The following is a 16,357-nucleotide window of genomic DNA, read 5'->3' as shown; positions in this document are numbered from 1 at the left end:
ATTGAGGTCCGAACTTTTTGTCATTGCTTATCGTCCTAACTGTGCGTCATTGCTCTTATTCCACTATCCCTATAAATGAATAAAGTAAAAAGCTGTATACAGCCTTGGAAAAGACCAGAAGATAGCTAACCGTTTGCTATTAATGGATGACCTAAAGTTATATGCCAAGACAGAGGGGGAATTGGATATTCATATCAAGATTGTAAGATTATTTGGCAATGGCATGAGAATAGTTTTGGTATTTTCAAGGCTGGAACCTTTGTAATGAAAAAAATGGGAGTTACTATGAAAGTAAGGGAATAAACTTACTGAACAAGAAGATACGGGAGATTGATACAGATGATGGATATGAATATCTGGAAATCTTGGAAGTTGATGGTATAAAGTATACAGCAAATGGAAGATAAAATCAAGAGAGGATATTTTCGAAAGGTTAAAAGGATACTAAAATCAAAACCTGATGGTATAAATAACATCATTGCCTTAAATTCTTTCCATGCTATGGCTGTAACAGTGTTTTGATTTTTGCCATTTCATAAATTGATATTATGGAAACAGATGTAGAGAAAAACAAATAAAATTTTAAAATAACATTAAACACTTTTGAGTTCTATTCTTTCGTGCACATGCACACCACACATACACACACACAATGAATGAATGTGTGTATGTATGTATATATGTATGTATATATGTATGTATGTATGTATGTATGTATGTATATGTACGTATTTGTATGTATGCATGTATGATATATGTACATACTATATGTCTACTTGTGTAATTTAATTTCTGTTGATTCTCCAAAAAGCAATAAATTACAAATTCAGTGCGTAAATGTAGAGTATTCTTTAAGAAATTTTAACTGAATTGCTTTAAATGCCAGCACTTCAGGTTTCTCCACTCTTTCAGTTGACATCTTAAATCATCGAATATTTACATACATTTTAAAATATCATATGAAAACTATCGGGGAAAGCTTATCGCAATTTTTTTTTAAATGTCATCTGAATGATGTTTATAAGAACGACTCTATCATGATCACTTTCTCCGTCTCCTTCCTGGTTATTGTAATACAAAAATTTTCTAAACGTCTTCAAGCTTTTTAATTAAAGTTGCATACAGCTATAAAATTATTCTTTTATGGAATTTCTCTTGCTGTTTAAAACATTTTTGAAACACACGTCTGAAAAATATTGCTAATTCAAAATAAACTTCTTTCCGGAACCAGGCCGAAAATCATAAAAGCTGGTACAAACACAAAGATGTTTAGCTTTCATGAACACAAGGTGCTTACAGTTCTGTTCTTTTGATCATATCATTAATGCCCTGGAAGGAAATTCCCAGTTTTCTCGCTCAAAGTTCACACATTTTTTGATTTAAGGTTACTATTCATAAAGGCTTGTGTTGTATGCATAAGCGACTATGTAATTTTTTATTTAGTGAAGACTTGTTTCTCGTAAAAACCATCTAAAATTAGACGAAGTCAAAGCGCAATTATATAGGGTTGATAAATGAATTATGTTTATAGTATCAATTTTTTAATGTCAATTCTTTTGCCCCAGTTTCTACTTGATTCATACTTACTATTGTTGTCTATTGCGTTGTATATAACTAACTTTGCTACACATTTACCATCTGGTAGGTATTTTTACGAATACTACAATTATATGATTGATGTGGATTAGATATTCGCCTATCAGTTTCATTCAGCTTTGTAGTATTATAACCTCTGCTTAACAACCAAAATTTTCAAAGCTGAATAACTAACCTTAACACTGTTTTTATTTAATATCTTACTATACTTATGTCTCGGGGAAAAAATAATAATTTATCAAATTATAAAATTTCTTAGCTATATTTGTTATATCCTAAAATGTTCTTTTTATTATTATTATTATAATTATTATTATTATTATTATTATTATTATTATTATTATTATTATTATTATTATTATTATTATTATTATTATCGCTAAGGCGGGTGAGATGGCAGAATCGTTAGCATGCCGGACAAAATGCTTAGCAGCATTTCGTCTGTCTTTACGGTCTTAGTTCAAATTCTGCCAAGGTCGACTTTGCCTTTCATCCTTTCGACGTCGATAAAATAAGTATCAGTTGAATAATGGGGTCGATTTAATCGACTTATCTCCTCCCCCGAAATTGTGCCAAAATTTGAAACCATATTGCTACATTTTTCGATTTTCCTTTCATATCTTGTCGGAGTATTCATTGTTTCTCTGTGTGCGTGTATGCATGTGTATGTGCATGTGTGTGTGTGTGTGTGTGTGTGTGTGTGTATGTGTGTGTGTGTGTGTGTGCGCGCGTGTTTGTGAATGTATGTATATACATAAACACACATATGCATACTTGTATGTATATGTATAATTACATATACATACACACACACACATACATACACACACGTATATATATGCATACATATGCGCATGTCTACACATGCAACTATATGCATGAGAATACATGCATAAAACAAAACATACAAATCAGCACATGCACTGACTTCAAATGCTGCACATATACACATACATACATGCAAAAATACCTTGTTGATGTCGTTGAAATTCCAATGAATCGAGCCTTACATCTAGGTTAGAAACAGGCTCCTTCTCTATTGGCCAGAAATCTTGAAATAAAACTGAATAATGACATACATGCATGCAATCATATGGAAAATATACACACAGGGGTGCCCGAGAATGAGGGACTAAGAACACCTCAGTTAGACGAGCGCAAAGATAACGAAACAGAACAGAAGATTAGCAGGAAAGAATGAACTATGGAAAATTCAGTGCATTTTCAGTGAGACTTGCATGAACATAAAGGTCTTAAAGATTCACTTTAAAACAGGATGTTTGATAGTGGAAGTGGTGACAGCGCACAAAAATACCCGGTGAGTTGACGGAGGAGCCAGGCCTAGAGACAAACAACAGATCCCAGAGACTCCCTCTGTCACCCACTGTGGTTGCCAGTGATCTACTGGCTGATCCATAGGTTAATTGCGATCAACCGGCCCAATCAAGGACCAAGTGGTTCCGTTCATCAAAGAAATTTGAATGGTAACAATTCGACGAAGATGTTGAGTGAATATTGGAAAGAACTGCTTGAGGAGATTTGTAGCACTGGCTGGAAACTCTGGCTAGCATCATAGTGAACTTTGCAGCTGGGTGTGTTGGGAGAGGGGAGGGCATGTCCATACCAACAGTCTATGTGCCAAACCACAGGTTAAAAAAAATCCAGCATCTCAGGAAAGAACTTAAGTCTCTCAGAAAGCAGCACATGGAATTAGAAGTGGTTGAAAAAGTTGGCACGGCTAATCTTCGGTTAATCCTCAGGAAGGAGTTTCTAATGTTGACGAAAACAGACACCCATAGGAGACAAATGAAGAGAATAAGGAAGAGAACTGCATTCCTGGTTAACCGCTACCGATTGATAAAGCAGCTCTTCGATTAGGAGAGGGCTGGTCGATTGACCTGTTCCAAGGATGCCATAAACGAGCACCTTACGAGTATTTACAGCAACAATAAGAGACTAACCACTGGTCTCATACAAGGTACTTAGACAAAGATGTAATTCAACTTGAAGGAGCTTTCCTTGACTCGGCTCCAAGTCCAAGTGGAATCCCATACAAGGTCTAGAAGAACTGTTCAAAGTTACTCCATCAGCTTTGGAAGACCCTGAAGGTGAGTGAATGTTACCCAGTCATGGAGATATGATGAAGGGATATATATACCCAAAGAGGGGAGATCTAAGAATATCGACCAATTTTGCGTCATCTTCAGCATTATGTCCAACAGATCGACCTTCTACTGAGCAATCGACACGTCAGTACAGAAGGAAAGTATACCAAGACACTCTACCAGCGTTGAATTCACTGATGTAGTGACACAGCTCATCGTGGAGATATGGCAGAGAATGTCACCAACAAGTTCTGCTTCAATATAGAGGAAGATCAGAGCCCGTCTGTTGCAGAAAAACCAGTGAGAAATCTCGGTAAAATCTTCAACTTCAGTCTGAAGGAAATGACTTCATCAATGTGACCAGAGCAGTCCTAGAAACCTGGTTGAGAGTCGTGGACAAGTCTGGAGTATAGGAAAATTCAGGGCTTGGGTTTATCAGCATTGGCTACTCCCCAAAATACTTTGACTTTCGCAAGTCTGTAAAGTTCCCATTACTATAATAGAGGGTTTCAAGCGCATAGCGCATAGCGAGTAGCCATCTGCGCAGACGTTGGGTTTGCCTCGATTTCGAGCAGTATTGCACTTTATTGAAGCAGCAACTAGCTCAGGTTTCTATTCGCTTCTGTCAGGGAAGAATTAATGGCGTCGCGAATACGAGAACACCCGCAGTACACCAGTTCCAGGGACACCAAAATGCCTGATGCAATGATTTTTCATTGAGGACAGAGAATAAGAAGGCAGAAAAGGCAGACCAGCATGTAGTGGAGCAGCTGAAGTAGAAAGGCCTCCTTGGGAGTGTGTCAAGAGTAGGACTAGATTCTGAAGCTCCGCAACACATTATGACACAGCTTGCAAGAAGCGATTGTAGTTCATGCAAAAGGAGGTGCAAGAATTAGTAGAGGAAGAGCGAACAAGTAGAGTAGTGTGAATATGGAAAGGGGGTGCCTGGAGGAAACCGAAACAGGTGATGGAACGAGATATCACGTGAAAAAGCATCTGGAAGCGGGACCCACAGAAAATCAAGCTATGATGTCTTCTCCAGCCCATCTAATCTAGTTATATAGGGTTCAGTGGACACACTTGTAAGTCATCAATATTCTAAGAAAGGTAATTTTGAGCACATCTTTTGCAGCTCCTCCAAGGAACATGTCCTATATATTCTGAGAAAGGTAATCTTAAGCACATCTTGAGCAGCTCTTCTGGGCGAACGATGCTATCGCTGTAGACATGATCAGATCTTCAAGATCATCACTAAACCAATCAGTAATAGGGATTAGTAACGGTAAAAATGACGCAAGTACAGCCTTTGTGAAGTGGGGAGAGAAGTCAACAAAAAACCCTAGAACAGTTCTAAGGGATTACTTTCCACAGCACGAGACTGGATGGTGGAAATTGATCTGAAGAAACAGCTAGTTTCCAGTGTGCATCACTAGGACCTTACTAAGACTAGATCTCAGTTTGGTTTCCATAGTAACAAATTAGGTAGTCATTCTTTGTGCTCTCGGAGAGCAAAATTTTTGCAGGTGGAGGCTGGCAGTGGAAGGTTAGCAGGTTGTATTCTGAGTAAGGCCAATGGATCTCTGAGCATACCTGAAGCTTACAGAAGAGTCATCAAGAACAATTTAAGAGCTGAACAATGTGTAAGTGTCTACATGGCTCTAACTGAAAGGAGCTGATTGGCAGGATCAGTAGAATGTCACTTGGACACAACCTAGGTAGGGTAACCTGGATGAATATCTATGTTGTAAGAACCGAAACACCCGGTGACTCCAGTATACAATACCAAGAAGCATTCCACCTGAAAATGTACACAAACACACACACACACACACACACACACATATATATATATATATATATATATATATATATATATATATATATATATATATATATATATATATATATATATATATATTAAAAGGTTTGGAGGTGATGTACAGGTATTATATATTAGGAAAAATAAGGTACTCAGTATACAAGTTTTTAAAATTTCATGAGACATTTTAGAAAGACTCAGTAATTTTTCATACTATATTTGTTACCGTCTTTTGACACTATGCAGACACTGTTCCCGAATTTGTTTGTCTATCGATTATACCGAAACATTTTTTGAATCCCCTCTTATTGTCGTGATTCTTGATAATATATACGCAAATAAAACTCTATCCAGTGTTTTGTTTGTCTAAATCATTTGTATTGTTTGTTATCGTAAAAATCAAATATAAAAAGATAATTATGCTTTCGACATTTTACTGAAATATCTAAATGAATAATTACACTGGTAAAAATTTTGGGGGACATGCTGAATTATTGTATGTGAGTGTATGTACATCTGCGCATGCGCACACACACACATGCACGTGTGAGAGAGAGAGAGAGAGAGAGAGGAAAAGAGAGTATGTTAATAATTGGTGTTGTTATTTTAAAGAAATTTCAAGAATAACAATTAGAATTGTAAGATTTAGCAAAAGGTAAGATTTCCCAATTGGTCTTAAAAGCAATAATAGAGATTTTTAAAACTCTGATATAAAGATTTTCCGACGTTTTAATGGAATATTTGAATAAATAATTATACCAGTGAAGTCTTTCTTTGAACATGCTGGCAATATGTACATGTATGCACGCACATACACACACGCATGTGTGTGTGTGTAATTATATATATAAACATATATATAGATATATATACATAATACATACATGCATACATACATACATACATACATACATACATACATACATACATACATACATACATACATACATGCTTACAAAGATAAAAGCACACAAAATTAAACGAGTAAGATTATGAGGCAGAGAAAGGACAAACGAAAAATTTTCATAAAGTCAGAGAAGCGAAACAGGTTATTGGAAAACCGTAGAAAAGTGGAACGAACCGATAGCAGTGAAAGAAATGTACTGTGGAAGAAACAGAAGAGTCTATAACACTTTAGGTAATATTCTTTATCAAAGTGAAGGAAAAGGAATAAGAGACGACAGAGAAAAGAAAAAAACAAACGACATCAAATTTACTACGTCTATATACAGGATAGGGCCTGTAATGCGTAAAATGGATGTTGGGAGTGGAGATATAATGTAGATCATATAGAGAGTAGGTGGTGAGAGGGAGAGTGATTAAAAAGAAAATATAATGCATAGTCCAAAATTCCATCTTCATAACCAACTACTTGACAGAGATGAACATCAAAACAGTCCAAACTTTGCTTCCTTTCCAAGCTGAAGGAGAACCTCAGGGGCAGTCGTTTTAAAGATACTGAGAAGATGAAGGAGGTTGTGACTATGGTCCTGGAAACCGTCCCTTTCAGAACTTCTATGGTGCCTTCACGAAGTGGCTGGAGCGCTACAAGTGCACTGGAGTTAGTGGCTCTTACTTTGAAGGAGATTAGTTTTGTACTTCTTATAAATTAATAGATGTCTTTCCTGCAAAGATTTCAAATGTTCTCGAATGCACCTGGTAGCGTATATATCCGCGTATATGAACTTCTTGTGCGTGTGTGTGTGTGTGTATGTATGTATTTGTGTGTGTGTGTGTGTGTGTGTGTGTGTCTGTGTGTGTAATGTTATAATAAAAAAACACAAGTTTTATGAAATACAGCTACCCAGAGAAACTCTGGGCAGCTGTATTTCGCAAGACTTGTTTTTATTATAACATTTTTACTCTTTTAACTGGTCGAGTGCTATTCTACTTTGTTGAAGCCTAAACGCCGGAGTTTTAATGGTGGCAGCTGATGAAGGGGATGTTTCTATGTGGCCTGCTTGTTTGTTGCACCTTGTTTACCATTTTTGTCCTTGTTCTTTTGCCACGTCATGTACCCAGTTATGTATCTATATGTACATGTGGATGAACGTATATACATATATGTACATATATATGCATATACTCATATATTGTTTATATATATATTTATATATATATATATATATATATATACGTTCCACATGTGCAGTATTTGTATGTCATAAAGATAACGATATACATATGTGTTTGTATGTGCGTGTGCATGCGTCTGAACATGAATATATGTATGCAACCATGTATAAGTGCATTTATATATGTGGGTATACATACTGATATGTGTATGTTATTATATTTGTATGTTTATGTAATTAAATTTACACGCAAGTGTGTGTTAAATTGTGTGTATAAATATATGTACTTTTATGGGTTTTTTATTTCTTTGTCCTTAGTCGACAGGCGAGTGTATATGTGTGTGCGTGTATGGGATTTTACGTTGGTGGGGCGTTACAAGGCCCGACATTCAGCAAGAATACTGGTAACATGAATACATATATACATAAATACATACACACATACATATATATATATAAACATGCATATACATACATGTATATAAATGCAAATACATACATAGAAAAACGCGTGCGCACTCACACACACACACACACATAAAAGCACCCAGTACATTAAAAGTGTTTGTAAGCAGTCTAAGCAGTGACAACAGAGGGTTTGAGAGAGATCTTTAGTTTTGTTGATGGCAAGATAACGTGTATAGCGCTGGTTCCACAAAAAATGCACCTTGTATGTACAAGGTGTGTTCAAAAAGTATCCGACTTTATTTTCTTTCGCCAAAACTAATGACGCGTGGACAAAATCCTACGGGTGGGAGGTGACGCTAACTCTTCCTGCATTGTGTAAAAATTTTCGCGTCGGTAGGCTGCATCAGTTTCAGACTGTTACGTGTAGAGCGCGCATGTCAGACTTTCGTCTTCACCCAACGCATTGAGCAGGGATATTGCATCAAGTTTTGCCAAAAGCTTGATGATGCTCAAGCTCAAACCATCCAGAAGATTCAGCAGGGCTTTGGGCGATGATGCCATGGGTAAAACTCAAATCTAGGAGCGGTACAACCAATTCAAACAATGACGTACTGCAGTGGAGAGCGAGGCACGATCAGGCGGGCCGTCCACAGGCTAAAACGAGGAAACGATTGCGTTAGTTCGGCGAATAGTCGTGCAACAATTCAGAAAATTGCTCACGAAGTGGGAATAAGCATAAGGTGAGTGCATTCCATTTTGAGGAGGATTTGTGTATGTGGAGAGTGTCGGCGAAATTCGTCCCCAAGGTGCAGGCAGAGCAGCAGAAGCAACTCTGCATGGAAATCCCTCAGGACATGCAGGACTGTAAACCACAACCCAGGCTTCACGAAGACCATCATTACTGGTGATGAGACATAAGTTTATTACTTCTGCTCGATGCGTTCGGTCTTCTTGCGTGAAAACGAAAATCCAACGAGCGCACACTACACGTATGTACTCTAAGCGTAACAGCCAGAAAATGATGCGGCCTACCGGTGCTAAAATTTTCAAGCATGCGCAGGAAAGGAGTTAATGAGAAAGAGTTACACAGATAAAATATTGAGTATGAGAAGTGGAGGTGCAATGGCCCAGTGGTTAGGGCAGCGGACTCGCGGTCATAAGATCGTGGTTTCAATTCCCAGACTGGGCGTTGTGAGTGTTTATTGAGCGAAAACACCTAAAGCTCCACAAGGTTCCGGCAGGGGATGGTGGCGAACCCTGCTGTACTCTTTCACCACAACTTTCATTCTTTCTTCCTGTTTCTGTTGTACCTGTATTTCAAAGGGGCCAACTTTGTCATGCTGTGTCACACTGAATATCCCACCGAGAACTACGTTAAGGGTACACGTGTCTGTGGAGTGCTCAGTCATTTGCACGTTAATTTCACGAGCAGGCTGTTCCGTTGATTGGATCAACTCGAACCTTCAACGTCGTAAGCGACGGAGTGCCAACCCTGAGTTTGAGATGTAGTGCCACCCGACTAACCTACATTATAGGTATGTGTTTGTAAAGTGCTGTGGAAAGTGTAGATGAAAATGGGTAATGGAAGGGAAATGGAAAGGAAAAGGAAAAGCAGTGAAAGAGGTTCAGAATTATAAACGCCCTGGGCAGTGAGTTGTTTATATGGATGTTCACATTCCTTGATTTGTTTCAGTCGTTTGAGCTCGAGCACCAGGAAAATAAGCTTGCTTTTCAATTCACATAATGCTTATGTACATTTATAAATTAACACATGTATAGGTACGTATATACAAATTAATGCATATGTAAATCTGAATGCCATGCTGTATTTATGTATGTAGTTGTATGTATGTGTGTATGTATAATTATATATATATATATATATATATATATATATATAGACAGATATATGCATGTATGCGCATATGCATATGTATGGAGACATACATGCATGTGTGTGTAGTAATATACATGTTGTATGTGTATGCATTCTTTTACAATATTTCCTCTACTCTCAAGTCTTCTTTCCGTTTAACAAGCAGGCTATTTAAAAAGAATATGCATTTTACACCCTCCAATAAAATTTTTAATTTAATCTTCCAGAAAGATTTTTAATTTATTCTATATGAGAAACAAGCTCCTATATTTTTATATGCATAAACACATCATACACAAATATGCACATGTGTGTGTATGTGTGTGTACACTCATATACATACATATATATATATATATATATATATATATATATATATATATATATATATATATATACATGCATATATTCACTTCATAATCACATAGCAAAAACAAAACAACACATAGATTAAGGAAACAAGGTAATATCAACTACACTGAAAATTCGCATGTAATAAGTATAAGAACTTGAATAAGTGCAAGCATTGCTGTGTGGTTAAGAAGCTCACTTTGCAGTCATGTGGTTTCAGGTTCAGCCCTACTGTGTGGCACTTGAGCAAATGCCTTTTACTATAGCCTCAAGCTGACAATGCTCTGTGAGTGAACTTGGTAGATGGAAACTGTGTGGAAGTCCACTATGTATATATATATATATATATATATATATATATATATATATCTTTGCTATAAAATTATAAATCAGAAAAAGAGCATACCCTATAAAATATATAGCAGTTATTTATTTCTGTATGTGTGTATGTGTAAAGTAACAGTTTTATAAAAAAAAACCCATTGGTTTCATATCTAGCGTGGACTAGACATATTTTCAGTTTCTCTACATGATAACTGCTCTCTGCAAAGAATGTTTTTTTAAAAACATAAGAACGCTGGTGATAGTTGAAGAAATATTCCTCTGAAAAAATTATGGCTGGGCAAGTTGTCTTCCTTTGCTTGATAGCTAGGTTTTCCAATTTTGAAGTAAAAATTTCCAAAAATGTGGACAACTCCCCACAGCTTCTGTCCTGGAGTTCAGGTAGCCTCCTGGCTCATGTGAGTTCATGAGGATTATATATTTTTCTGCCATATACAATTTACATAGTCTTGTTCCATTGCGAGAGGGTCCACAAGTTTCTAGTAATGAGGGTTCCAGTTGATCCGATCAACAGAACAGTCTGCTCATGAAATTAACATGCAAGTGGCTGAGCATTCCACAAACATGTGTACCCTCAACATAGTTCTCAGAGAGATTCGCCGTGACACAGAGTATGACAAGGCTGGCCCTTTGAAATACAGGTACAACTCATTTTTGCCAGCTGAGTGGACTGGAGCAATGTGAAATAAAGTGTCTTGCTCAAGGACACATGTCACCAGGAATTGAACTTATGACCTTGCAATCATGAGCCAAATACCCTAACCAGGAAGCCGTGCACCTTCACTTATATATATGCGTGTGTGTGAATATATATATATATATATATATATATAGGGCTCAATGATTGTAAGATTTTGGTTTCAGTTCCCTGATAAGTCAATGCATTGGTGTTATTGAGCAAAAGCACCTTATTTCCTGTTGCTCCAGTCCACTTAGTTGGCAAAAGTTGCAAGATTACAATCCTGCAACAGACCAGTGTGCCATCCAGCGAAGAATATATATACCACAGAATCCAGGAGACTGGTCTTATGCATATATACGTGTGTGTGTGTGTGTGTGTGTGTATGCATATATGTGTATGTCTTTGTTTGTCCTTCCACCACTTGACAACTGCTGTTGGTTTGCTTGCATCCCTGTAACTTAGCAGTTCAATCAAAGAGCCCAAAAGAATAAGTACAAGACTTTTTAAAAAATAAATACTAAGGTCAATTCACTCAATGAAACCCTTCAAGGCAGTGCCCTAGCATGGCTGCAGTCCAATAACTGAAACAAATAAAGAATAAAAGACAAAAGACAAGTAATTTTTAAAGAGAAGAAAGTATTATTCACATGTTACATAACCATTTATTCATACAGGCATGTTAGAATAAATTTGGTTGAATAAAATATAATTTCAAAAATATAAGCATCCAAATATGAAACTGTCTAGATATTTTTAGTTGAAATTTTATTCAAGTAATTATTAACAATAAAGCACAATTTTAAATTAAAAGCAGTACATCATATAAAAGGCATATTTGATACAAATTTACCATTAATAAATGAATGCAGGTTTTAATTAGCATTGTCTTCAAATTATGCATTTCTGCAAGTCATTGTATTCTCTCTTATGTTTTGAGACTTTTAAACAGCAAATATATTTTTCATTTCAAATTGAACACTACAAATATGTTAATAAAAAAATCTCTTCAGTAATAGGGAACCCAACTGCTGCCATCTTCAGGCTTTAAAGATCCAGTAATCAAAAGAATAATGTCAACAATCCACCAGATGCCTATTCCACCAAGCGTCAGTAATTTACCAACAGCAGTTCCTGCAAATAAATATAAAATTTAATATTAAATGTGAAAATAATAAAAAGTTTTTTAATTTGTGTCTGATTATATATTTATACATACATGCATGCACGCATGCACACACACATGCACGCATGCACACACACATGCACGCACGCACGTATGTATATACGTACGTATGTATAACATTATCATTTAGCATCCATTTTCCATGCTGGTATGGGTAAGATACTATGACATGGTTTGGTCTGTTTTGGCATGGTTTCTACAGCTAGATGCTCTTCCTAATGCTAACCACTCCTCAGAGTATACTCGGCATTTTTTATATATCACTGACCTGGGTGCCTTTTATGTGTCACCAGTATGGGTACTTTTTGTGTCACCAACATGGGTTCCTTTCACATGTCACCAACACTAGCCATGACTATGATTTCACTTAGCTTGGTGTGTCTTCTCAAGCACAGCAAATTGTGAAAAGTCTCAGTCGTTTGTCATCGCCTCCATGAAACTCAACATCCAAACATCGTATTTCTCCACCTTGTCTTCCTGAGTCTACCTCTTCCACAGATTGTCTTCACAGTTAAAGATCAACACTTCTTTACACAGCTGTACTCGATCGCATGCATCACATGTCGAAACCAGTGCAGTTTTCTATATATAAATGTTTGTTTTTATGTTACAATAAAAACAATTTTAGATTTAATTGAAGGATTACTCAATACATTTGGTAGAGTACAAATTTATTCTTTAACAATAGTATTGACAGTGACTTCAAAGTTTCAGGGTGTAGAGTTAGGTACACAGGGTGTAGAGTTAGGGTATTTCCAGGGAAGCACTCAACCCAAAAACTGGGCTATCAACATTATCGGGTTCCAGGCCAAAGCCAAAATTCATCAAGTGTAGAAAATCCAAGTTTCAAAATGACTCCACTGTAAAGTGAGTTAGGAGAAGAGTAAATAATTCAAATGATAAGAACACAAAGAAAATTCCTTAACACATTTTTAATGATTCATTACAATTGCTTCTGCACCTTCGATGCAAGTCTGATGAAGTGCCTCTCTAATATCTAAAACTGCAAACATTACATAAATTTTTGTGTTAACTGGCACTGCAAATAGAGTTGGTACAGAAACAATTGTAACAAATTATTAAAGATGTGTTAAAGAATTTTTTTTGTCTTCTTATCATTTGGTATATATATATATATATATATATATATATATATATATATATATATATAAATGGCAATTTTTATCTGTCTGTTACCAACTTAGTGCCTAAACCACCAAAATAATATTCACGAAACTTTGCATACATGTGACACTAACATCCAGTTCAATAATAGGCTATTTGGATTTCAATAAAAATCTATAATGTGCCCACCCCCTCTGGGGTGTTAGATGAATTATATGATAATATGAGAAGGTTGCAAAATTATAAGTCTGAGGTAGTAACAGAGAGAGGGTGGGTTATATCAGTGAAGGCAAGAACAGTAGTGAAATTGGGATGATAACATTAATAAAGCTGTCATATACACATGACACTGCATACATACTTTCATAAATACATAGATACAATACACACATGCACACACACAGAATAGTGGGTGTGAGGAATACGTAGCTTTACCGAGAGTGGGGATAGGTGGCTTTTCTGATGTCCATCGCAAAGAAACACTCACTCACAGACACACACACATACATACATACATATATATATATATATATATATATATATATATATATATATATACATACATATGTCTACTATACACCATTTTAAACTCGTGATTACCTGTGTGTACATATTGACATATGATTGGGGATAGGAATGGGCGTGGAACTAAAACAGGAACTGAACAGGGAACAGGATAGGACATGAAACAGTGTAATGGGAATGGGAACTGGAAATAACCCCTACTTTTATGGGTATTACTGGGTAATTCAGCTAGTATATATATATATATATATATATATATATATATATACATATTATGAGATTAATTTGGTAAAAATAAACAGTCTGGAAATCTATCATATAATGTGTGTGTGTATGCACATGCATGCGCACGCATACATGACTACATGCATACATGCCTACATGTAAATGAATGTGTTTGCATATGTGCATATCTTTGCAAACATTTACATTTACATTCTGCAATTCACATGAAAATGTTGAGCTATAGTTTAGTTTGTTGACATTCCCTATCAACAAGCTGCCCACTAGCTGTGTGCTTTCCAAGGCAAGTGAAAAATCCCTAACTTGAAAAATAGGTGACGATTGATAACAGGAAAGGCATCTAACTGTAAAACAAAGTTCGACATGTATTCATTTAACTTAATATAGCAAGGAAAAAGAATGAACAAATGAATGAAAATTCATACCTGTGTGTGTGTGTGTGCACACGCGCGCGCGTATGCAAAATCAACCTCCTTAAACTAGTAACACCAAAACAAGCATAACCCTTACCATAATTAGAATCATATAGAAGGACAATCACATATTGTTAATGTATGGTATAATATAACAAAACCACCACAAACCAAGAACACATACAAGTTTAACACAACAAGAGTGTATACATTCATCTTCAGCTGCTATACAGATATCATTATAGTTTTGACACTTGGATAGTACCATTCAATCAGGTGGTGTCAATAGTATTAAAAACATAAATGCTGACAAGAAATTAATAGACAAAATGCAGAAGTGAAACATTAGCACATTTTGTCCATTACATTTACACCTACTTATTGTCATGAATACAAATCTCAAGCACATATCTTCAATGAGACGGATACAGTTTCTATCAGGACAAGTAACCACTAATAACTCTTCTTAGTGAGACAACTACAGAAGTTTTTCGCTTGACAATTGACAAGTCTCTTCACCCCTTGGGAGTCATTGGGGCATTGCAACCATGCAGTGTATCTAAAGCAAGAAAGCCTGGCAGAACCCATCAAGCTCCAGGCTAAACTCATTTCTACAGCTCAGTGGACTGGAGCAATGTGAAATGAAGTGTTTTGCTTAAGAACACAATGGAATGCTCGGTCCAGGGATCAAAACCACAATCTTATGGTCATAAATCCAATACCCTAACCACTAATTGACGCACATCCACTAATGGTACTCATTTCTATAGCTGAGTGGACTGGAGCAATGTGATGTGAAGTGTTTTGCTCAAGAACAAAACGCATCACCTGGTCCAGAAATCAAAACCACAATCTTACGATCATGAGTCAAACACCCTAACCACTAAACCACGCACCTCCATAAGTTATATAAACCATTATAATTAGCATTTGCTAGAAAAGACTCTATAGTCTGATGGTCATGGAAAACATTGGGTGTAAATGAATGACTTGTGAAGCCATCCAGGTTATTTACAGCAAGATGTTGTCAGCAAAGTGGAAGTTAGCAATAAGACAGTGATGTATTTAGCATGTAGGTATTTGTCAAAGCTCAGTCCTCAGCTCTCACCAGTTTAGCTCATAAAAGAGGAGTTCAAGATTGGCTATCCATAATGTCCTGTATGCTGGAGATCTAGTTCTTACAGCCAAATAAGATGAAGTATTTAGGGAAAAAGTTTCAACATTTGCAGGTTCCAGATTCAAAAGGCCTAAAAGTAAACCCAGAAAGGAGAAAAGTTTTATCAGATAAAAACACAGAATTCTACTGCCACCCGAAGAAGTAATGTTTCATATGAAAGAAAAGAGAAAGTAAAAATTCTATTCTGTGAGTTGAATATAAACAATAAATGTACAAAAGGTGAAGTGAGATCACAGGTAAGTTGACAGAGAAGAACAACATATGCAACAGACAAAGAAGAGTAAATAGGAGTAAGAATATGAAGTAAAATCTTTCAACTACCAAGATGTCTTGCTAGAAGCAGTCAACAGCTTCACTTACATAAGTGATTTAATCATAAGTGGAAGTGGGTGTTGTGAAATGATAGTTGCTAGAGTAAAGGTACAGTGAAAAATATG

The 16,357-nt window shown here is 36.2% G+C and overlaps 1 protein-coding gene across 1 annotated transcript in view; it reads right to left on the bottom strand.

The window, feature by feature from the left end:
• Nucleotides 1–11,870: 11,870 nt before the first annotated feature.
• The window catches only part of LOC106873405 (TM2 domain-containing protein amaretto), a 49,112-nt gene continuing 44,625 nt past the window's right edge, over nucleotides 11,871–16,357 (bottom strand). The window contains exon 5 of the mRNA XM_014920762.3: nucleotides 11,871–12,385. Within this exon, the coding sequence (XP_014776248.1) occupies nucleotides 12,261–12,385 (125 nt within the window). The 3' untranslated portion in view covers nucleotides 11,871–12,260. The remainder of the gene's footprint in view (nucleotides 12,386–16,357) is intronic.

The sequence above is a fragment of the Octopus bimaculoides genome, chromosome 6 (assembly GCF_046866305.1).
Source record: "Octopus bimaculoides isolate indiv1 chromosome 6, ASM4686630v1, whole genome shotgun sequence".
In the NCBI taxonomy this organism is placed as follows: Eukaryota; Metazoa; Mollusca; class Cephalopoda; order Octopoda; family Octopodidae; genus Octopus; species Octopus bimaculoides.
Note: the sequence above shows the minus strand (reverse complement) of the source record. Positions and strands in the feature narration are given on the sequence as shown.